Consider the following 25,198-nt stretch of genomic DNA (forward strand, 5'->3'; position numbering starts at 1 on the left):
CTCAGTGGACAAGGTAATACAGAAAAAGGAGGAAAAATCTGTATCCAACTCGGCTCTTATCTTCACATCCTGCAAAAGTCACCAGTGCCATGGTTTCTGTAAGGTTTGACCTACCATGAGAGTACCTATTATCAGAGCGTAATCTGTTAGAATCATAGGTTCTATAATCGTCAATATAACTGCCTCTAGAGAAGAATGGGGTATTAGGAAACAGTCAATCTGAGTAAAATGTGTAGTCCTTAGCCTCTTTGTGTTGGTATCGCCATGCATCTATCAGTCTTTACTCACAGAGATGTTTCCTAAACCATCTGAGAAATGAATATGCAAGATGTGAGGCTCCCAGCAAGACATCCAGGGGGGGTTTCAAGGCTACATTAAAGTCAGCTCCCAGGATCACAATACCTTCAGAAAAAATTGACAAATCAGTTAGACATGAGTCTAAAAATTTGTGTTGAGATATATTGCCAAGGCACACACTTTACAAGGTACAGGCCTGCCCACAAATTTTGTCCTTCAGGAATAGATATTGGCCTTGAGAATCCACCATATGATCTTCATAGGTCCACTGTATGGATCTTGAAAACATGATGGACACACCACCGGATTTCTAATTAGTAAAATAACTGTGATATCAGGCCTGGAGCATATATAAGCATATTTTTTGGGTGCAAGAAGATTTTTTGTCTTATTTAAGCACATCCCTTTAAGCCCCTCCCGCTGGCAGTGCAATTTGACTACGCCTACTATGCTCCGTGGTATGTGTAGCGCGCCGCATTACCACTCTTTTGCAAATACCCAAAGGTGTTCCAAGTCTTTTATAATACTAGCAACAACCCTGGCATAACAACCCCCCCCCCCTCTCGACCCCTTCCTAATTGCCCTCTTATTAACCCCTTACTGACCAGTATTCACCACTTATCATTAGCAAAATGAGCTGCTCAGTCTAAAATGCCAGAGTTTTTTTTTTGTCCCAGTCCAGGGCTGTGTGATATGGTTGAGGAAATCTGAAAATCTCCTAGCCTTGTGGGCTTAGATTTATTAAAGTGGGTTTCCTGGAGGAATGCAATCTGTGCCCCCATTCGCCAAAGAGTTGGGACCTAAGAGATAGCAGTTTAAAGTGCCTATTTCCTGCTTGTATGATAGAGATTTCAATAACTATGCTAAGAAAGCTGCCTGAACCAGGTATGAGGTATTGAGGAGATGAAAAAAGGGGAAGAGAGAAGAGTTACAAGCTAACTAAAGGCTATATCTAGCCAAGTACCCACCCCCTTCTATCTCCAACAGAAGCATGAGTTGTGGATAGTCCTAAGTGGGGGAAGGGATTAGTATAGAGTAGTAAAGGAGCTGCAGCTAGGAGTAGCTATCTGGCAAGCTACCATTATATCAGTAAATCACCTCATAGTAATGTTGTTGGAGAAAAGAAAAAAAAAACACATACAAGTTGTAGACCTTTATATACTTAAAGTGTTACTAAACCCAGGACCCTGCATTTACTATATCTGGTCTCCCACAGTGCACAGTACATGGAAATGCAATAGGTTTAGTAAATATAAACTGCTAAATACCTTTTCTCAGCGGCAGTTAGAGCAATCTTGGGACTTCTATCACAGAGCACTAGTTAAAGCTTGTAGGAGGAGTTTTCATTCTACTCTGACTGTCCTATGAGGCTGCAGGACCCCTGACCCCTCTGTCTGGACAGTGCTGATTGGCCCTGTGCTGTTCACATGCACCCTCCCAAGAAAAAAAAAAAAAATCTCTCTAGCAATACACACTAAACTGAGCATGTGCAGCTTGCCCCAAGGCTCTGTTCTGTCAGGAGATGGATTGGGGACTGTGAAAGAAGGGGAGAATCAGAGAAGACAGGATCAAACAGCCTTTTTACACATTGCAGAGGATTAAGCTCCAAATTGAGTATAACAAGTATGCTTTACTGCATATACAGACTGATTTTAGTGTTGTGGGTTTAGTAACACTTTAACCCCTTGCATGGTCTCCACACCGTATTTTATATAGATAATATTTATTAATAAATTATGTATTTAAACTTTTTTCAATACACCAGCTGAGGGAATCTATTTCATTAAATCCTCCTATTTAATTAACTCAGAATAACTAATGCAATGAAGCAAAAATAACTAATGCACTGAATGTGGACTTGCATGGAAAAAATAACCCAAATACTGTACCTGTATAATATTTAGTCCGTGTGAAAGTTTTAAAGTCTACAAGCTGTGGTGCCAATCATTAAAAATTGAAGATTGCCCATCAGTGAAGCCTGTAAATTACCTGTTTCTAAAATTTTATAACTATGAAAAATGTAGGGTTTTTCTTTAAAAAAAGCTTTTCTTTTGTTTATTTAGCAAAGAATAAAAAACCCAGTGGTGAATAAATAGCACCAAAAGAAAGCGCTATTTGTGCAAAAAAATTATAACGTTTTTGTATGGGTACAGTTTTGCATGACCACGCAATTGTCATTCAAAGTGTGACAGCGCTGAAAGCTGAAAGTTGGCCTGGACAGGAAGGGGGTAAAAATGATAGTAGGCAAGTGGTTAAAAAGTGATTTCCTGACAGTCTCCATGGCAGCCTACATGTGGGTTAACCCCGCCTCCACTTCAAGGGTATAGGACCCCCCTCCCATAAATTTCAGCTCTCAGGTACAGCCAGTGTTCCTTTTTTGTCCTCCTCCAAGGACCTACATATTGGATGTTTTTTTCCTATGGCCGGCTCACCTCAAGATTTTTGGATGGTGTCTGTGTGTCCAGGGCCCAGCCACGGGCAGGTGAGTGACACTTGGAATTCCCCAGCTCTCTGCGGTTGACTGAAGCTTGGCCGCCAAACCTTTGACAGGGTCTGAAGACTATCTGTGCAGCTCTTTAAGGCAGCGGTATAAGACCCTCTGGTCTTGGATTCAGCTAAGATATGGAACACTGGCTGTACCTGAGAGCTGAAATTTACGTATGCATATGGGACCAATGTGTGTGTTTGCCTTTGCACACAAGCATGAGGGGATGGGGCGCTTTAAAATTTTTATTTATGTATTGTGGGACACTGGTACACTGACAGATGTTTTTGTGCACTGGTACACTGTGACAGATGTTGATTGTCCACTGGTGGACACTAACAAATGTTGATACTGCAATGGAACACTATTGCAGATATTTTGTGCACCGGTACACTGTGACAGATGTTTTGTTCACTGGCACAGATGTTCATAGACCAAATTGGACAGGGACAGTGGTGCTTGGTGTACTGTATGGGGATGGCTGCATTCTGTGTGATCTCTGTGTAACTGTACACTAAAATCATCAGTTACACAGAGAGCTGTAACAGAGGCTTCAGCATCCCCCATTCCCCCCCCCCCCACACACACACACACACACACACACACACACACACACACACACACACACACACTGAGCTCTCACTGAGCTCAGCAGGGAGAGCCGACACAGAGACATGTGTCTCTGTTTACACTGTTTGATGGCTGTGGTTGAACACAGACATCACATGATCAGGGGGCCAATCACAGCGTCCATGTCCCGATCTGTGATGGGCTGTGTCCGAACGACATAACCATCACAGGATGGCGCCGCTGTGCACCACCCATTCTGAGGGAAATATGGGTATGTCTACTCAGAATGGGGAAGCTCCCACCTTGCAGTTTATGAACATTGGCTGGGTGGGAGGTAGTTAAAAACTCACAACCACCTATCAACGTCTGCCAATAATACAATGGCACCACATAGTGCTGTTTAAACAAGAGTGGTAGAGTTGTGTTGTGTCCTGTTAAAAATGAAACAACATGTCGCTTTCTTGAGGCATCAACCGCCTCCATTGATTTTGATGGTAATGCTCTGTAATCACACCTTAATGGCACCCACATCATCAATACCAGGCCAGTGAAACATTTATGAAGTGTTAACTGGGCATTGGGGGAGAAACAATGGAGGCTCCGGTATCCCAGAATGCACTAGGGAGTAATAAAGTACTAGGGCAGAGCAGTTCCAGCCACTTTCTGGTTGTATAGAGCAGATGTGTGGTAACACTATTCACTTTTTTGTACAGGCAAAAGCATCAATCAGCCAGAAATTCTGACAGTGCCAGGTAGGAGCAGAGGTATTGAGCATTTTTGCAGGTGGGAAAGTTGAGCTGGACCAAGCCAGGTGACAAAAAGTTCAAAGTATTCAAATCCATCTTGCAGAGAATTCACAAAAATGCCTGCAACCCAACCATGCCTCAACTCCTGTTCTCAAGATCATCTTGATGGAGGAGCATAGAAAAGAGTTGCTGCTCACATTGTTGATCTTGACATTTTTACATTGTGTAGCTTCTATGGTATCAACTCTGACATTTATATTTTGCAAAGACTCTTAATTCGCTCATCTCTTCCTTTAAAGTCTGTTTTATCTGACCTGCAAACTCAGTCAAATCCTGTTTTGTAGGTAAACTAATAAGTAATGCTTTGTTTTGTGGGTCAATTGAAAAGCAGGACAAATCCTGCCCAGGTACTCTTGTAATTGCAGATTCCACTCCTAAGCCCCATACACACTGGCCAAATACCGGCCGACATCGGCCGGTTCTATAAAAACTGTCATTCGGCCCGTGTGTAAGGCACTTGGTCCAACAGAAGCTGACCGTTTAGCTGGCTTCTGTCAGACGAGCATGCTGGAAAACCAGCACCTGACCTGCTCCCGATCTGCACACTCTCAGCCAACGGCTGAGGGCGCTGAACGGAGTGTTCTGGTGGGGGGAGGGCATCTCCCTGTCAGAACACATCAGCTTAGTGGGGGAGATTGTTGTACTAACTTTGGATAGTTAGTACAGTGGCTCTGACCGGAGTTGACAGTTTTTTTTCGTTCAACCCCCTGGGTTAAATGGAAAAATTAATAGTGTGTACCAGGATTTAGTCCTTCCTCCCCCTCCCTCCTCTGTGCCAGGGATTGCCTAGGGCTGTGGATGGAGACCCCCTACTGCCACTTTTTGAGATCAAATCATGATGCTCAACTTTGTCAGTTCTTTCTCCCTCACAGCCAGAGTTACTGCTACCACCTTGTGAAGATGCTGTGGTGCTAACTTGTAGAGATTCCATGCACTTTTGCTGTTCCTGTAGCATGTCTGAGCAGCCTCCTCTAGCTCCCCATGCTGGCTGATCAGAGCACTCAGATTGGCTAGTTGCTCCCGAGCAGTGTTGGAGCAACTATTGAGTTTTTGAGCTCAAAATGACAGCCAGATCTTGTGCATTATAGCAGTAAAGAAATGGAGATGGGACCAGTGTGAGTACACCCTAGGAGTTTTTTGTTAGATTGTGCCTTTAAAGCTTGTACTTCCTCCCATCATCACCAGACCCATTTATCAGTTCATATTTACCTTTATAGCACTCCTCCTTTTCTACTTTGTCCATCACAGCTACCCAAAATTATTAGATGTTTGAGCTTATTTATAAGAACTGATTACATTATTCCGTCCATTATATGACAATTTTCAGGCCACAAATCAATTAAAGCTTATGTTGTGGACACAAATAGAAGGGGCATGATTCAGTAGTTTATCAAAAGGAAACGGGCAGGGCTAACTCTACTCATTCCACAAAAAAGTTGTTACTACACAAGAGGTCTAGGAGCTAAAAGGATTGGCACATCTGCAGGTATTTTTATGTACTTGAAAAATATTTTAAAGTACACAACATAGGGAATTGTGCATCTGTTGCACAGTGTATTACATTACACTTTGAGGAAAATGGACTACTAGCCTTATGGTGATTCTACTGATTTTAATTTCAATTATGTTATGAATGTACAGTTCTAGATCTGGTTATAAAAATATTAATGAATCGGGGGCTAATACGAAGTCAGACTAGTACCTGTTAACCACTTAAGCCCTGGAAGATTTTACCCCCTTCCTGACCAGGGCCTGTTTTGCGATTCGGCACTGCGTGACTTTATCATGCAATGCTGTACCCAAATTAAATTGACGTCCTTTTTTTCCCACAAACAGAGCTTTCTTTTGGTGGTATTTTATCACCTGTGTGATTTTTTGATCATGCGCTATAAACAAAAAAAGAGCGACAATTTTGCAAAAATAACAATATTTTTCAAATTTTTTATATGAAATTCCACAAAAAAAATGTAAAAATCAAAATTTTTTAACATTTTAGGCCAATTTGTTTTCTGCTACATATGTTTGTTAAAAAAAATCGCAAAAAGCGTATTTTGATTGGTTTGCGCAAAAGTTATTGCGTTTACTAACTAAGGGAAAGATTTTTGTCATTTTTATTTATTTATTTTTTTAACGAGTAATGGCGGCAATCTGCAATTTTTTTGGCGGGAATGCGACATTGCGGCGGACAGATCGGACCCTTGACTGACATTTTTGACACTTTTGGGGGTACCAGTGACATTACTACAGTAATCAATGCTATACATATGCACTGTTACTGTAAAAATGACACTGGGAGGGAAGGGGTTAACTTTATTAGAGAGGGAGGGGTTAAGTGTGTCCCTAGGGGCATGCTTCTAACTGTGATTGGATGTGGCTGTGTGTGTAACAGCAGAGATCAACGGTCCTACATAGCAGGACCGTATGATCTGTGCTTTTACACAAGGGAGAATGACAGGCGGCTTTGTTTACATTAGCCGCCTGCCTTTCTCCCGCTGTATCCGACGATCGCGAGTGACCGGCGGACATCGGGTCCGCCGGTCACACGCGCAGGCTGCTTAGGGAACGAGTGGGGGCGGGAGCGCGCCTCCGGTGGCGCGTGTTCGCCTCCTATTGGCTCACAGGCTAGTGGCGTACCGGTACGTCACTTTGCTTGTGAGGGGCTGACCGCCGCCGTATATAGTCGGGCGGCGGTCTGCAAGTGGTTAAAGGCTTACATTTACTTAGTTAAGGAAATATGACAAACTGGTATTTTGATGGTACATAATGAGTGAAATTATTCTGCAAATGAAACAATCTTTTTAACAGATGAAACATCGTGAAAATGAATCTTTATTTCATTATTGTATTTATACTTCACTCTAAAATTCTTTATAGTTATGTGTTGCATGGTAAAAATGTACTGCCTCTTCAAATTTATTTTTTCTGTTTACTGAACCTTTGTCCAATGCTGTAGGACCAGCAAAAAGTTTTGTTCAAGGTGACTGCAGTCTACAGTTTACAAACACAGCAACGGTATGGTTGCTGTATGACAGAACAAAATATTTTCTCTCGTGTATTTTCTGTTATCTCACACTAAATATTGTACCATCAGAAAGTTGATGGATCTGTTGGAGAAGCGTAGTGATGTGGCAGAGGATAAACATCCTATGGTGTCCAGTTTATTGGACTGTGATCAGTGCTTTAAGTGGGCCGGTATGCACTGGTACTCAGTACCGCCACTTCCAAATATGGCTCTTGAGCATACCGCCACCTCTCCGTGCGCCTTAGCATACCAGTACGCTCATTTTGGACATCTGCGCCCTCAATCCCCCCCCCCCAAGAATATTTCCCACTCCAAAGCCAGACCAGTCACCACCAGTGAGTCCCCCTGCTCCGGAGTCCCAGCCCAGGACAGGGGGGGTGCTCTGTGGGGACCCTGATGTGGGGTGGGGGGGCGACAAAATTTATAGGCTATAATAGAGTACCAGCACCTCTTTTGGGCCACTTAAAGCACTGACTGTGATACATGAGTGAAGATACGTTAGAACATGTGTCAGGATTTTATTGTTGTCTGTGTTCCCATAATGTAGATTTCTTCTCACTTTCTTTGAAAGTGCCAGGTGTCAGAAAGAGCAGAAAGAAAAGACAAAGAACTTATATCAGGACATGGATGGACACCATTTCACATCTCGCTAAAAAATCTCCTCAACATTGACACAAACTGCATGTAAAACAAATTCTAACCCTTCCCTATGCTTTTAGAAATAAATGAAAAAAACAGTTCGAACAGAACTTGAACAATTTTGAATAATGTGTACCTTTTAAAGTATATCAGATTCCTTTATTTCATTGTTCTACTTACCCAGCCTCTTTATTTGAACTTATTTTGGAATGGCTTCCTATATCTTTCTGAAACTGATAAAATTGCATCTCCAGTACAAATACTCTTTGAGCTAGCTGCTCCAAACTTCTTGGAGGATTCATTCCAGTGGCATCTGACCAACTGCCATCATGTTCATCTGCAAGACCATATAATGTGGAACCATGGGATGAATAATAACTTTGATTTTGAAGAACCTGGATTAGGTTCTGTGACTTCTCCAGTTGTGCCCTCAAAGTCTTCACAAGCTGTTTCAGAACAATGGCATCTTCTGATTTATTCAAGTCAGTGTTTCTGTTAGTTTGTTGAAAGCGAACTTTCCCCAAAGGTGAACTAGTAGTCTCACTGGACCAGTTATTGCCCTCTGTAAACAAGTCATCATCCTCATCGAAGTCTAAGGAAAGAAATATTATTTCAACTTTAGGACAGAGACATTCTAACACTATTATATATGATGTATGTTTACCTTTAAACTTAACTATAGTCAAATTTTTTATATATAATTAAACCTTACTAGTCAGATGTATAACAAGATTTTTATACCTACTTATAAAATATACTTTAAAATCTAATTTTTGACATTCATTAAAAGCCACGGACAGGATACAATTGGGTTATATGGCCGCCTACAGGAGGACAAAGGCAAACAAAAAAAGCTGTTGGCCATGCAGAAATAACCCCTCCCACTCCCAGCATGTGTCATTTTTTTTTTATAAAAACAATACTTTTAAATCTGTTTCTTGCTGTCCTCTGAAGGAAAATTCTGCACTCCTGTGACCTGTATTTAACTGACAGCTATCAGCTGACATCACTCAGCCGCCCAAGACTCTGGAGGGATCCCAACCTTAATGTGTAATCCACCCACATTCCTGATGGACAGCTGGCTCAGCCTCTTAACATGCTCCTGAGAGCCTGAGCCAGCTACTCCCACCCTCTCCACAGCCCAGCTTATCAGAAGCAATTTGTGATGATAGCAGAGGAACAAAGCAGCAGACAAAGGTGACACTTAGTGCTCCTAATGGAGACAGGTACACACTATAGAGGGATATGCTTTGTTTATATATGTCTGAGGTTTACAAACACTTTAAGCCTCCATTCACATTGGGGTGGCCTGTCATGTGATTTGACAGGGCAAATCACATGACAAGTCGCATCCTATTGCCAGCAATGGCACTGTTCAAATTGGTGCAACGCCGACTTTGTGGTGCAGCACTAATTTGAAAAAGTAGCACATGCACTACTTTTAGCATTAAGATGCAGCTTTGAAATTGTGAGATTTCAGATGAAGTCACACGATTTCAAAGCTGCAGTCGATGTGAACAGGGAGTCAGGCCTCATGCACACTGGACATTATAAAAATCCCAGTAGCTTTAGCTGTAGAATGCTGTGTTAAAAATGCAAGTTATGCCACGTTTTTGCATTAGTGTTTTTTAGCGTTTGTGTTTTTTTAGCGTTTTTTAGCAAAACTATACTCCCACAAAAGGGCTAAAAAAAAGCTCATAAATGCTGAACAGCCGTGTTTTTCAGAGTTAGAGCAACAGACTCAACAAACTGATTCAAAAGGTCAGTAATGTTGTTGGATTGGAGTTGGAGTCTTTAACAACAGTGTTGGAAAGAAGAACGTTGTTCAATGTACATTCCATCTTGGACAACTCCTCTCACTCACTCCACAATACGCTGGTCAGTCTGCGGAGTACCATCAGTGACAGACTGTTACAACCACTATGCACCACAGAACAACAAATGAAATCATATTTGCCTGAGTCCATCAATTTATATAATTCTTCTCTGTGAATGCTGGATGTCAGGATTTAATCTGGTTTATGATCCGGACTTTTATGTAGTCTTTATGGTATGTTGGTATTGGGTTTATTATCATTTTGGGTAATGCTATAGAAAGTGCTATACTATTTGCATTTTGTTAGTTAGGTTTTCTGTTATTTTTTAATCTGTGTTCTTTATTCTATGTTGTATTTTAATAGAATGGATGGTTTATTAGAGTATAGTTTTAGATTCGTTTTATTTAAAAACTAATTGCTGTTGTTAGTAATTTTTTTGTTTCTTTGTGTCTTGCTCTGTTTGTTATTGTGATCTTGTGTTGTCTTTGTTGAATGTAACTGTATCTTAACCACTTTACCACTAGAGGATTTTGCTGTTTTACGTCTGGGCCACTCTGTGCGACTTTAACTGACAATTGCGCAGTCGTGCGAAGGCGTACCCAAACTAAACTTTATGTCCTTTTTTTCCCACAAACAGAGCTTTCTTTTGGGGGTATTTGATCACCTGTGCGATTTTTACTTTTTGCACTATAAACAAAAATAGCGTTTATTTTGAAAAAATAACAATATTTTTAACATTTTTTTATATGAAATTCCCCCCCAAAAAAATGTAAAAATCAAATTTTTTTTAAATTTTTGGCCAGTTTGTTTTATGTTACCTATGTTTGGTAAAAAAATCTCAATAAGCGTATTTTGATTGGTTTGCGCAAAAGTTATTGCGTTTACTAACAAAGGGAAAGATTTCTGTAATTTTTGGTGTTTTTTTTTTAACGCGTAATGGCGGCGATCTGCGTTTTTTTTGCGGGACTGCGACATTGCGGCGGACAGATCGGACCCTTGACTGACATTTTTGACACTTTTGGGGGTACCAGTGACATTACTGCAGTAATCAGTGCTATATATATGCACTGTTACTGTAAAAATGACACTGGCAGGGAAGGGGGTTAATTTTATTGGAGAGGGAAGGGTTAATGTATGCCTGGTGCTTACTAACGTGTGTGGGGGAAGGTGACTGTGTGACACAAGGACAGATCGAGGGTTCAACTATGCTGAACCCTGCAATCTGACCCTGCCAGTCACTTAGGAGATCCGCCCGCTTGTGTTTACACAAGCAGGCGGATCTCCACACTCGATTCCTCGACGATCGGGGAAGAGCAGCAGCAATCGCCGCTGCTCCTTCCCTGGCGCCGCCGAGAAAGGGGAGTGTCTGGCGATGTCTGGCGAATTCTGGCGACGTAGGTCTACGTCGCCAGACGATAACTAACCACTTTGCCGCAGTAGGCTCAACGTGAGCAAACGGCAAGTGGTTAATAATTTCCCTTTAGGAATAATATGATATTCTAAATTCTAAAATTTCATCATGCATGATTCAGGACCAGTGATCCTGTGATTTTTGTGAGGACTCCAAAGGTCCGTCCATATCCCAGGAGCATTGGAGAGTGCAGAAGAACACTATCAGGCCTACCAGAAACAATAACAGGTAAGGACCTTAAAGTGATTGTAAAGTCTTGTTTTTTTTTTTCAATTAATATAACAAATATATTATACTTGCCTCCTTCGTGTCATGGTTTTGCACAGGGCAGCCCAGATCCTCCTCTTCTCGGGTCCCTGGCTGGAGCTCCTGGCCCCTCCCTCCTGTTGAGTGTCCCCACAGCAAGCAGCTTGCTATGGGGGCACCCGAGTTGAGCTGCAGCTCTGTGTATCCATTCAGACACCGAGCTGCTATTCTGCCCCGCCCCCTCTCTCCTGATTGGCTTACTGAGTTTAATTGACAACATCAGGAGCCAATGGCACTGCTGCTGTGTCTCAGCTAATCAGGAGAGAAAATCCTGGACATTTGAGGCATTCATGGACATCGTTGGATAGAGAGGGCAATCAGGTAAGTATTAGGGGGGCTGAGGGGGGCTGCTGCACACAGAAGGTTTTTATCTTAATATATAGAATGCATTAGGATACAATTAAGGAGAGAGCCTGAGTCGTTGAGCAATACAGCGGGGTGGGTTGGTTCTGGCAGGAGAGCATTGGGAGGTTTCCTAGGAAAAAGTGTTACCTAGGAGATGTCCCAACACTCTCCCACCACTCTGCTACCCAGACAAGCTCTTTTTCCAAGGGCCAGAACCGAGCCTGCATGCTGCAAACCCCAGGAGCAGTTCACCTGTTCTGCCTGCCAGGATCTGCTGAAGTCCCCTCTGTACTGATCTCAGGCTCTCCTATCAGTGCTTGCAGTTCTGTCAGTTATCTCACTGTGCTTGTCATTAACATATCAGCACTCAAAATGGCAAATCAGTTCATTAACCCCTGTGCCTGTATGCTCCCTCACTGATTTTACCAGCCTGCACTACACAAACATTGTGACTGGCAGATCAGCACAGGACATTTCTTCATTACGGTTTCTAATATACGTTAGTGTGCACCACACTATTTCATGAACAGTTGTACCCATTATTCCTAGCGCAAGGTTCTTTTTAATTTTTTTTAATTTTTTTTTTTAGGTGTTTATGAACTTACTGACCTTCCCAGGTCCAAAATTATAACTGACCTGAGTTAAGTTCAGCTGATTATTTCAGCCCTCCACAACAGTCCCTGTTTCCTATGTGGAAAACAAATTGCCCACTTCTTTTGCTGGACCCGAAAAATTGTCTTCTGGGTCTTCTACCAAACTTATAATTGGATACATTCACACTGTTTTTCAAATGTTATTTGTTGCTCATAAACAAGTTTCATGTACCTGGATTTAAGCCACCTCTCTGATCCAGGAAGCATGATTGCTCCAAATTAAAGTGGTTGTAAAGCCTAAACATTTTTTACCTTTTTTTTTTTTTTTTTAAGGTAAAAAATGTTTAGGTGTCAGCATCCCTCCTCACCCCCCTCCTTTTACTTACCTGGGCCCTCATTCAATCCAGCGCTGTGCCCGCTATTGACTCCCAGTGCTGTCAATCAAAGCCAGTGACGGGGGGCAGGGATGAGTCCCGCTGTCTGTGTCAATCAGAGGCATAACTAGAACCTTCAGGGCCCCGGTGCAAGAAACCATGAAGGGCCCCCTGGACCCCTGGCCGGGGCCCTTCCCTTCAAGTCTGGGGCTCTTTCCACTGATCCTGGGGCCCTTTACTCTCATTGCCGCGCCCTTTATTATGGTCCCGCAGTGGGACCCTTTCACAAGTTCTGCAGTGGGCCCCCTTCCCGCCATCATGGGGCCTCCCCATGGTGGTGGAATGCCAGGGTCCGGTTGCAAGTGTGACCTTTGCGATCCTGGAAGCTCACCCACTGGTGTCAGTCGTTTTTATTTTTTGGTATTTTAATTGTATTATTTTTAATCATTTTATTTTTTTACAATGTCACTGACTATGACTCTGTCCATCCAGAAAAGGAAGGAGCTGGTAAATTACATATTAACCGACCCCTTCCTGGTTCTCTGTTGTGACACATCCCCTGCAGCAGCTGGCAGGAGAGGGGAGGGAGCACAGTGGGGGGGGGGGGGCAGGGGAGCACACAGGGGTCCAGAGACAGCAGAACACAAGTGAACTGGATAGGAAGAGTGGCAGGGGCAGCATACAGAGGAACCAATCTCCTCCATTTTCCTCCTGCAGCTACAGGAGGAAAAAGGAGGAGAGTGATTTCTCTACATGCTGCCCCGCCTCCCCTCCTATCCAGGTGTACAGGGGAGCCGCACAGGCCCCCTGAAGCATGGGGCCCGGTTGCAATCGCAACCCCTGCAACCCCTGTAGTTACGTCCCTGGTGTCAATAGACGCAGCAGCAGGGCTCTCGTGCGAGCATGCACGAGTGCCCCCATAGGAAGCAGCTTCCCATGGGGACACTGAACAGATGGGAAGGGCCTGCAGTGCCGGAGGGGGAACCGAAAAGAGGAGGTTTGCGGCTGTTCTGTGCAATTTAATTGTACTTTATTGTATTTATTGCATTTATTTGTTTAGCCATTTAATATTGTGCAATATTACACAATACAATACATTTTGTTTATTTTCATATATATCTCTTCTCTTCTATAATGATATCTTCTCTTCTTCTATTGTTGTAGTCGCTAATTGTATTTACTTCCCAACCCCCTTTTGTCTTCTGTACACCTCCCCTTCTCCTTTTTCTATCAAAAAACACAATTTTTTTAAATATGAAAATATAAAATGGTGTGAAAAGTCGAATTTCAGGTATTGGGATAAAAACTGAATCTTGTGTGGTGGTCATAATAAATAGACACATGGGGCATATTTATAAAGCTTATAAAGCATAAAATTTGACATTAACCACTTTACGACCGCGCGCGGTAATACTACTGCGGCAGTGCGGCACGATACCGTCCAGCCACGTAGTATTAACGTCATGCGCGATCGCGGCTCCAGAGCGCGCTCCCGCGCGCCGCGGGTCCCGATACCGATCGCATTCGGTAGGGAACCGATCAATCACCAGATACTGACCAATGATTTTTGGTCAGTGTCTGGAGATCGGTCCCCACCAATGACAATCTGTCCCCTGTCTGTGTAATGTAAACACAGACAGGGGAAGTGATGTCACTGTCCCTCCTGGAGTCCTTTCGGTTCCAGGAGAAGACAGAGAGACATCAAAAACGTGAGTTCCACCAACACTACACTGACACACCTCACATAGGTACATTTAACCCCTTCATCACCTCTGATCACCCCCTGATCACCCCCAAAACCCCTCACAGTGAACACTATATACAGTGGTATACAGATATTTTACTGATCACTGTATAAGTGTCACTTGTGAGCGTAGTTTGCGCCTGCGTTAGGCCCAAATAGGGTTAGGGTACCCACCACCTATCCCCTAATAAAGTTTTAACCCCTTCATCAGCCCCAGTTAACCCCTTCACTACCTATTACTCTGTGCACTAAATACAGTATATAGGTAAATACTGATCACTGTATTTAGTGTCACTAGTGACCCTAATTTACGCTTGCGCTAAGCCCAGATAGGGTTAGGGCACCCGCCACCTATTCCCTAATAAACTTTTAACCCCTTGATCTTCCCCAGTTAACCCCTTCACTCCATATAAAACAGTGCACTAATACAGTGGTTCTCAAATCCGGTCCTCGGGACCCACCAACAGGCCAGGTTTGCAAGATAACTAAATTACATCACAGGTGATCTCATTTGCTTCTCAGTGATTGCAGTATTCTAGTCTGCATCCCCCAAGGTAATACTTAAAATCTGGCCTGTTAGTGGGTCCCGAGGACCGGAGTTGAGAACCACTGCACTAATATATACAGTATATCAGATAACTACTGATCACTGTATTTAGTGTCACTTGTGACCCTAATTTGCGCTTGCGCTAGGCCCGAATAGGTTTAGGCCACCCGCCATCTATCCTCTATAAAGGTTTAACCCCTTGATCTCCCCCAGTTTAACCCCTTCACTTCCCTGTCACAGTGTTCACTATATACAGTGATTACCGATCACTGTATTAGCGTCACGGGTGACACAACTTAGGCTAGCTAGTTAGCGTCAGGGTCCCACTACACCACCGTTACTTAGCGTCAGTTAGAGTCAAGTACACTAACACACACACACCACCGTTACTAGTATAGTGTTTGAACAGAGCAATATCTGATCTGATCAGAACTATACTAGCGTCCTCATAATTTAGTGTTCACCAAACGCAGTGTTTGCACAATCAGCACTGATTCCTGCTAGCACCTGCGTTTAGCCCCCTTGCCCAGACCACCTTACCCAGGCAAGTGTAGTAATCAATAGATTACTGACACTTCCAAAAAACACATCACACAAAACCGCTGCGTTAGCAGAGTCAGGCCTGATCTCTGTTAGCACTAGCAGTTTTTCTTTGTAGCGACCAAATAGTCCTCAACAACCAGGTGCTTTTATTACCTAGTAGTCGCATCACTGTACGAGTAAATTTAGCTACCAAAATGACAAAACGTTCGTTCAGTGATGATGCTATATACAGTATAATGACCATGTCAAGTGAGAGCGATGGGGAAGCCTCACTGTCAGAATCAGGGTCAATATACGAACCAGATGACAGCAGCGGCTCCCTGACAGATAGCTCCGACAGAGGGGTCCCTGCTAGGGTCAGGCGTACCCGACCCCATTCTGGAGTTGTTGACTTGCAAGAACTGGAGGTTTCTCGTATGCAGCAGAGTGCCAGTACTAGTGCCGCTCACACTTCTCGTGAACTGGCAAGCACGAGCGGCCTAGTACACCCTGGACCTTCAACCAGCGCTGCAGTATCACCTGGTGACGTGGCGAGTCACCTGAGCGCAGTTGAAGCTGGTGCGGTGGCTAGCACGAGTAGTGGCCCGCAGCCACCGCGTATCCGAAGACAGGCCCGTAGAGCCCATAGTGTCCTCCCTGAAGCGCTGGCATATCCTAATTGGCAGCCCACAGATTCCACAGCGCCAGTACTTCCCCCATTCACCGCCCAACCCGGAATCCAAGTGGAAACAGCTGGTTTTAATCCCAGCTTTTTGAGCTGTTTTTCACTGAAGATCTTTTCAGATCTATTGTGGACCAATCAAATTTGTACGCTGAACAATTCATCGCCGCCAACCCAAATTCACCCCTTGCCAGACCATTCGCCTGGAATCCTATTACGATTCAGGAGTTTAAAACCTATCTGGGCCTTTCCTTCAACACGGGCATTACAAGAAAGAATGAATTGCGGTTATATTGGTCCACTGACCCAATTCATCAAATGTACGTGTTCTCTGCTGCTATGTCCAGGGCTCGATACGAACAAATATTTCGGTTCATGCATTTCAACGACAATGAACTCTGTCGTCCTCGGGGAGACCCTGAATATGATCGGCTCCACAAAATTCGGCCCCTCATAGACCACTTCAATCAGCGGTTCGCAGCCTTGTTTACCCCCCAACAAGATGTCTGCGTTGACGAGTCCCTGATTAAGTTTACTGGTCGCCTTGCTATCAAACAGTACCTCCCCAGCAAGCGTGCCAGATACGGGGTCAAGTTGTATAAGCTTTGTGACAGGGCCACAGGCTATACAGTTAATTTCCGTGTCTACGAGGGAAAAGACAGCACTGTGGAGCCCCCCGACTGCCCAGGCTACATAGGGAGCAGCGGTAAGATAGTTTGGGACTTGGTGTCACCCTTATTCGGAAAGGGGTACCACTTGTACGTGGACAATTTCTATTCAAGCGTGCCACTTTTTAGACACCTCTATCAATTGCAAATTGGCGCTTGTGGCACCGTGCGATCTAATCGCCGGGGCTTCCCCCAACGGCTAGTGAATGCCCCACTGAGCTCGGGGGAGAGAGCCTGCTTGAGGTGCGATGAATTGCTTGCAGTGAAGTGGAGGGACAAACGAAACGTTTACGTGCTGTCCTCCATTCACCCAGACACGGCAGTCCAAATTACTACGGTCACCGGTGTTGTTGTTGAGAAAACCCTCTATGTCCACGACTATAACCGTAAAATGGGAGGGGTGGACTTCAACGACCAGATGATGGGACCGTACTTAATTGCCCGTAAGGCCAGACGCTGGTACAAAAAAGTGTCTGTATACCTATTTCAATTGGCTGTTTACAACGCTTTTGTCTTATACAAAGTGTCTGCTGGAACATTATCCTTCTTTCAATTCCAAGAAGAGATAATCAGAGCCCTTCTGTATTCAGCTGGTGCTCCTGCCCAACTTCCCCAACCAGATGCAGTGCGCCGGCTGCATGAGAGGCATTTTCCGAAATTCCTCCCGAGTACCCCTAACAAACAATACCCCCAAAAAAGATGCCGTGTCTGCAGCAAGCGCGGATTTAGGCGTGACACCCGGAATTATTGTCCCGACTGTCCTGACCGACCTGGTCTTTGCCACGGTGACTGTTTCCGTCGCTACCACACACTAGTGGATTATTAGCGTAGGGTACAGCACGGCACAGTTTAGGGCACATTTACACAGGGTCTCAAAAGATGTTCGATGGCTATCGTCATTTTGAGAGACCCGAACCTGGAACCTGGAACTCGACGTTTGAAGAAAAAAAAAAAAAACATAAAAGCCAAAAATAGTTGTCGTCTCAGTCATTTTTTATGTTCCTCTGCACTTCCTATGTGCTTTTAATGTCCTTTGTATGTTTTTAATTCTTTTGTGACCTGTTTCTCTTGCAGGTACTCGTCGGCTACCACGCATTGATTTTATATATTCTGACACAAACAGTGTTTGCGCTCAGCATATATGGATACCTTTGCTGATAGCAGCTGTGGTGATTTTCTGATTTCAGCACTGCAGTTAAAATCTTATTTTGGTATACGTGGATAGTGCCGTGTATACCCATCATTAAATTCAGTGGGTGGTTGTTTGGGCGGTTAATGATGAGAATCCAAAAATTTTTGTTGTGTCAGTCATTTTATATGTCCTACTCTTCCTAATGTACTTTTTTTAATGTACTTTTTTTTCATTCTTTTGTGACCTGTTTCTCTTGCAGGTACTCGTCGGCTACCACGCATTGATTTTATATATTCTGACACAAACAGCGTTTGCGCTCAGCATATATGGATACCTTTGCTGATAGCAGCTGTGGTGATTTTCTGATTTCAGCACTGCAGTTAAAATCCTATTTTGGTATACGTGGATAGTATCGTGTATACCCATCATTAAATTCAGTGGGTGGTTGTTTGGGCGGTTAATGATGAGTAATACTACGCATTATTCCTGTGCTGATTTCTGATAGGTTCTCTTTTTTTTCGTTCAGCCCACAGGCTGCATGAAAAAAAAAAAACCTATATGCCAAACAAAGACCAGCAATGTACTGGTACGTTGCTGGACTTTGAGTGGTTATACCAGGATGATGCCTGCAGATTTAGGCATCATCTTGGTATCGTTTTTTACAGCAAGCGGTCGGCTTACATGTAAAAGCAATCCTAGGGGATAATTGGCCGCTAGACTGCTTTTACATGCAGTGGGAGGGGACTCCCCCCCCTCCTGCCGCCTTCCGCTGCCTTCCACGGTTTTTCTCGGGCTCTCCTGTCCCACCGGTTAACCCGAGAGTGCAGCCGGTGGTTCAATTATCTAACCATAGAGCTGATTGGAGATGAGAATGGCTCCAATCATCTCTATGGCCTAAGATGCCGGAGGCTACGAGCATTTCATGACTTCTGTTTCGCCAGAAATAAACAGCGCCATTGGGAAATTGGGAAAGTATTTTATCACACCAATTTTGGTATGGTCAGATGCGTTAAGGTCAGAGGAAAGATCTAGAGTCTAAAAGACCCCAATTTTTTTTAAAAAGAGTACCTGTCACTACAGATTGCTATCATAGAGGAAATTTAAATTCACCGTGATAACAATAAAAATTATTAAAGAAAAAAAAAATGAAAGAAAAGGTGTCAAAATAACATAAGAAAGCAAATTAAAAAAAAAAAATCAAAAAAAAAATCAAGCCCCCCTGTCCCCCCGTGCTTGCGCACAAATGCGCGCACAAGCGTTGGTCTAGTGTCATATGTAAACCGCAATTTCAGCATGCATGTGAGGTATCGCCGTGAACGCCAGGTCGAGGGCAGTAATTCTTGTGGTAGACCTCCTCTGTAAGTCCAAAGTGGTAACCTGTAAAGACTTTTAAAGGCTTTTAAAACCGTACGTAGTTTGTTGCCGCGGCACGGGCGTGCGAAATTTTTAAAGCATGCCACGTTAGGTGTCTATGAACTCGGCATAAGATCATCTTTTAAATTTTACCAAACAATTTGGAATTATATAGTGTATTTCTGCATTAAATATAAAAAAAGTGTTTTTTTTACGCAAAAATTGCGTTTGGAAAATGTGTGCGCAAATACCGTGTAACAAAAAAAATTGCAACATCCACCATTTTGTTCTGTAGGGCCTCTGCTTTAAAAAAATATATAATGTTTGGGGGTTCAAAGTAATTTTCTTGTGAAAAAAAAATATTTTTTCATGTAAACAAAAACTCACAGAAAAGGCTTGGTTTTCAAGTGGTTAGAAGAGTGGGTGATGTGTTGCTAAAATTGAGCATAAAATGCCAGGACTGTTCAAACACCCCCCAAATTACCCCTTTTTGGAAAAATATTGAGTCCATGGAGTATTTTATATTTTGCCCTAAGTTTCAGGAAAATGACAATTTGTTTTTGTTTTTTTTGTTTTTTTACACAAAGTTGTCACTAAATAATATATTGCTTACGCATGCCATGGGTATATGTGAAATGACACCCCAAAATACATTCTGCTGCTTCTCCTGAGTACAGGGATACCCCATGTGTGAGACTTTTTGTCAGTCTAGCCGCGTACAGGACCCGGAAAACCAATCCGCACCTTCTGGCTTTCTAAGGGCGTAAATTGTTGATCTCACTCCTTACTACCTATCACACTTTTGAAGGCCATGAAATGCCAAAATGGCACAAAACCCCCCCAAATGACCCCATTTTGCAAAGTAGACACTCCAAGCTATTAGATGAGAGGCATGATGAGTCCATGGAATATTTTATATTTTGCCACAAGTTTCAGGAAAATTATTATTATTTTTTTTTTTTTACACAAAGTTGTCAGTAAATGATATAATGCTCACACATGCCATGGGTATATGTGAAATGACACCCCAAAATACATTCTGCTGCTTTTCCTGAGTACAAGGATACCCCATGTGTGAGACTTTTTTGCAGTCTAGCCGCGTACAGGACCCGGAAAACCACTCCCCACCTTCAGGCTTTCTAAGGGCGTAAATTGTTGATCTCACTCCTTACTACCTATCACACTTTTGAAGGCCATGAAATGCCAAAATGGCACAAAAGCCCCCCAAATGACCCCATTTTGCAAAGTAGACACTCCAAGCTATTAGATGAGAGGCATGATGAGTCCATGGAATATTTTATATTTTGCCACAAGTTTCAGGAAAATTATTATTATTTTTTTTTTTTTACACAAAGTTGTCAGTAAATGATATAATGCTCACACATGCCATGGGTATATGTGAAATGACACCCCAAAATACATTCTTCTGCTTCTCCTGAGTACAAGGATACCCCATGTGTGAGACTTTTTTGCAGTCTAGCCGCGTACAGGACCCGGAAATCCACTCCCCACCTTCAGGCTTTCTAAGGGCGTAAATTGTTGATCTCACTCCTTACTACCTTTCACACTTTTGAAGGCCGTGAAATGCCAAGATGGCACAAAACCCCCCCAAATGACCCCATTTTGCAAAGTAGACACTCCAATCTATTTGCTGAGAGGCATGGTGAGTATTTTGCATCTCTCATTTTTTTCGGAAAATGAAGAAAAAACAGGAAAATGCATTTTTTTTCCTCTTTTTTCAATTTCCAAAACTTTGTGACAAAAAGTGAGATCTGCAAAACACTCAACATGCCTCTCTGCAAATAGCTTAGGGTGTCTACTTTCCGAAAAGGGGTCATTTGGGGGGGGGGGGGTTGTGCTGTCTTGGTATTTCATGGCCTCCGAAACTGTGATAGGTAGTCAGGAGTGAAATCAACAATTTACGCCCTTGGAAAGCCTGAAAGTGGGGGTTGGCTTTCGAGGACCTGTACTCGGCTAGACTGCAAAAAAGTCTCACACATGTGGTATCCCTGTACTCAGGAGAAGCAGCAGAATGTATTTTGGGGTGTCATATCACATATACCCATGGCATGTGTGAGCAATATATCATTTAGTGACAACTTTGTGTAAAAAAACTAAAAAAAAAATAATAATAATATATTTCCTGGAACTTGTGGCAAAATATAAAATATTCCATGGACTCACCATGCCTCTCAGCAAATAGCTTGGGGTGTCTACTTTGCAAAATGGGGTCATTTGGGGGGGGGTTTGTGCTATCTTGAAATTTCAGGGCCTCCGAAACTGTGATGGGTAGTCAGGAGTGAAATCAACAATTTACGCCATTAGAAAACCTAAAGATGGAGATTCATTTTCGGGGTCCCGTACACAGCTAGGCTCCCAAAAAGTCTCACACATGGGGTATCCCCATACTGAGGAGAAGTGGCAGAATGTATTTTGGGGTGTCATTCCACATATACCCATGTCATGTGTGAGAAATTTATCTTTTAGTGACAACTTTGTGTTAAAAAAATAAATAAATAAATAAATTGTAATTTTCCCAAAACTTGTGGCAAAATATAAAATATTCCATGGACTCACCATGCCTCTCAGCAAATAGCTTGGGGTGTCTACTTTGCAAAATGGGGTCATTTGGGGGGTTTTGTGCTATCTTGAAATTTCAGGGCCTCCGAAACTGTGATGGGTAGTGAGGAGTAAAATCAGAAATTTACGCCATTAGAAAACCTAAAGATGGAGATTGATTTTCGGGGTCCCGTACACAGCTAGGCTCCCAAAAAGTCTCACATATGTGGTATCCCTGTACTCAGGAGAAGCAGCAGAATATATTTTGGGGTGTAATTACACATATACCCATGGCATGTGTGAGAAATTTATCTTTTAGTGACAACTTTGTGTTAAAAAAAAAATTTTTTTTTTTTTAGTCATTTTTCAAACACCTGTGACAAAAAAATTAAATATTCAATGAGCTCAACATGCCTCTCAGAACATTCCTTAGGATGTCTACTTTCCAAAAAGTGGTAATTTGGGGGGGTCTTGTACTGCCCTGCCATTTTAGTACTTCATGAATTGAGATAGGCAGTCAGAAATTAAAGCTGCGTAAAATTTCAGTATTTACACCATAGTTTGTAGACGCTATAACTTTTGCGCAAACCAATAAAAATACGCTCATTGAATTTTTTTTTGTCAAAGACATGTAGCTAAATATATTTTGGCCAAAAAAATGACATAAATTGAGTATATTGGATATTCTTTAAAAGACAAAGTTGAAAATGTCATTTTTTTGCAAAATTTTCGCTCTTTTATTATTAATATCGCAAAAAATAAAAAGCGCAGAGGTGATCAAATACCACCAAAAGAAAGCTCTGTTTGTGGGAAAAAAAGGACGTAAATTTCGTTTGGGTACCACATTGCATGACCGCACAATTGTCAGTTGAAGTCGCACAGTGCCGAAGCACAAAAAGTGGTCTGGACGGAAGACAGCAAAATCCTCCGGTGGTAAAGTGGTTAATCAAACAGCCAGTACAGGAAAATTAAATGTAATTTAAAATACATGCCCCATGAATATTTACCTGCAATGAATGTTTGGTGAATATCACATTTTCTGCTTTATTTATATATTCCGAAAAAATATCCTTGATTCCCTGTCACTGGCAACAGCATATCTTGAAGTGCCCATGCACAGAAGCATTACAAAAATAAACAGAAACAATATAATTCAATTGGGCATTCTATTATTACCTGGACTTGTTGTTTCCCGATCCATTTCATTTTCACTCTTTCCACATGTTTCATAGCCCTGGTCCTGGAAATCCATCTGCATCTGGCAGCTATCAGGCTTCATTCGGACTTCATCTGGACGAAAAAGAACAGTTATTTAAAGGTAGGTAATAGGCCATTCCCACTTACAGCAAATAGTAAATAGAGTGAACACACACACACACACATGAACAGAGCTTACAGATAAACTGCACACAACCACAACACAAAGACACGCTCTTATACCTCTACACAGAATATCTATGCCCCCCCAGCTGTTGGATATGTAGGGGGGAAGGCAGTGAGAATCAATGGTGAAATATGCTGTGATACATTTAGTAAATTGGGTGAACTGTAAGTGCATGCATGATCATTTTTTTTAATTTCCATCAAACATATAACATAAAACAAATAATGTATGAAGCCTATTACCATATTTTCTGTCATGGTTTTCTTTTAGCGAAAACGACTTACATTAAATTACCATGAGAAAACATTAACATTTATAAATAAAATAATAAGTGTTAACAGTGCAGTCCTGAGAAAACTGATCAGTTCCAAAACACATAGACCTTATTGTTGTAATGAACTATATCAGATGCGTTTTGTCTAACAGTCAATCTTACAAATTATTGTGACATAGAATTCATTTTAATATATGAAATTGTTGAAATTGTGTTATTTTTTTTAGATGTATTTAATAAAATCATACAATTTTGTATATATTATGTGGTGTTTTAATGATTCATGTTGTTTATGCTGAACATATAGTTCCATCAATGAATTATACTGGTTTCACAGAAAGAAAAAAATCGTTAATAAAAAAGAAACATAAAAACTATGATGTGGATTTTGTTTCCCTTTGCCAAATAACAATATAAGATATTAAAAAAGAAAAAAAAAAACACAAATAGATATTTGTTCTTTGCCTTATACTCCCAATTAGCGTTAAAGCGTAACTAAACCAAAAAATAACTTTTTTACATTACACTTTACAAGTCCTATTTTCTTTTTTTTTTTTTTTCACCTGGTGATCCTGGCAATTACACACTTCATGTTCTAGAGCAGTGATAGTGAACCTTGGCCCCCCCAGATGTTTTGGAACTATATTTCCCATGATGCTCAACTACACTGCAGAGTGCATGAGTATTATGGGAAATGTAGTTCCAAAACATGTGGGGTGCCAAGGTTCCCCATCACTGTTCTAGGGTGAGTGTTGCTCACTTTACTGCATCTATGTCCCTGTAGAACAAGTAGTGTTTTAGGACTACAGAACACCTCCCCCTTCCTGTCAACTCCATAACAAAGGGGGAGTTCTTCTGCAGTCCAGCAGCATAGAACTAGGCAGACCAATAAGACTGTTTGGAATTGCAGTTCACTACACACTGTGTTTCTGCTGGGGACCTACATTGACCGCATTCCACCTTGAGACCTACCTTCCATCCTACACAGGCTTTTTGGTTTTGTTTCCCTCACGGGATGTATTTCTATACTGTGAATGACTCACCTTGATTGATTTTAACAATTACTTTATGTTAGTCCGTTCTTGCAATATGTGCATGGTAGTCCATGCCTTTTTATCTTCTAAACTAATAAAATGTTATTTGGTTTTATAAATTGGTTTTGCGTCTGATCCTTCTACTCCCACTGGCCCGCAAAGCCCCATCTTTCTCTATCTAAATTTTTGCTAGAATTAACGTGTATTTTCTGTACTTGCAGAAAAAGTATTTAGACTGAAAAATAAATATTTTTTTTATTTTTCTTGGCTTCAGGTGGACTTCATTAAAGCTTTTTTTTTTTTTTTAAGGATTTTCCTGATTTTATTTTAAATCTATATCTATAGTTGCAATTTAAAGTGCTTATCAAGAAAAATAGCAGCAGGGCTGCAAAACATACAGTATATGGGGGTTGTTTTACCTGTCACAGGACCTGTAATTCTTTCAAACCAGTCCTGAGATTTATACAACCCTAAACAGGTTTACTGCAGTGTTGTGACAGACCCCGGTCACCCCCTTACCCCAGCCTGTAATTGCATATTGAAGGAAAGAAAACGGTGGTGTTTAGCTTGCTCCTGACTCCTTCTGTCAGCATGTTTCTACTAATCATATGCACTGCAGCATGTACACCTGGCT

General features: G+C 42.1%; 1 protein-coding gene across 1 annotated transcript in view; it reads right to left on the reverse strand.

The window, feature by feature from the left end:
* Window positions 1-25,198, reverse strand: part of LOC309561480 (myomegalin-like) — a 429,425-nt gene that overhangs the window by 74,373 nt on the left and 329,854 nt on the right. The window contains exons 23-24 of the mRNA XM_082265423.1: window positions 23,049-23,162; window positions 8,000-8,411 (exon numbers count right to left, since the gene is read on the reverse strand). Of these exons, the coding sequence (XP_082121549.1) occupies window positions 8,000-8,411; window positions 23,049-23,162 (526 nt within the window). The remainder of the gene's footprint in view (window positions 1-7,999; window positions 8,412-23,048; window positions 23,163-25,198) is intronic.

The sequence above is a fragment of the Pelophylax lessonae genome (assembly GCF_965119305.1).
Source record: "Pelophylax lessonae genome assembly, chromosome: 8".
NCBI classification, from domain to species: Eukaryota; Metazoa; Chordata; class Amphibia; order Anura; family Ranidae; genus Pelophylax; species Pelophylax lessonae.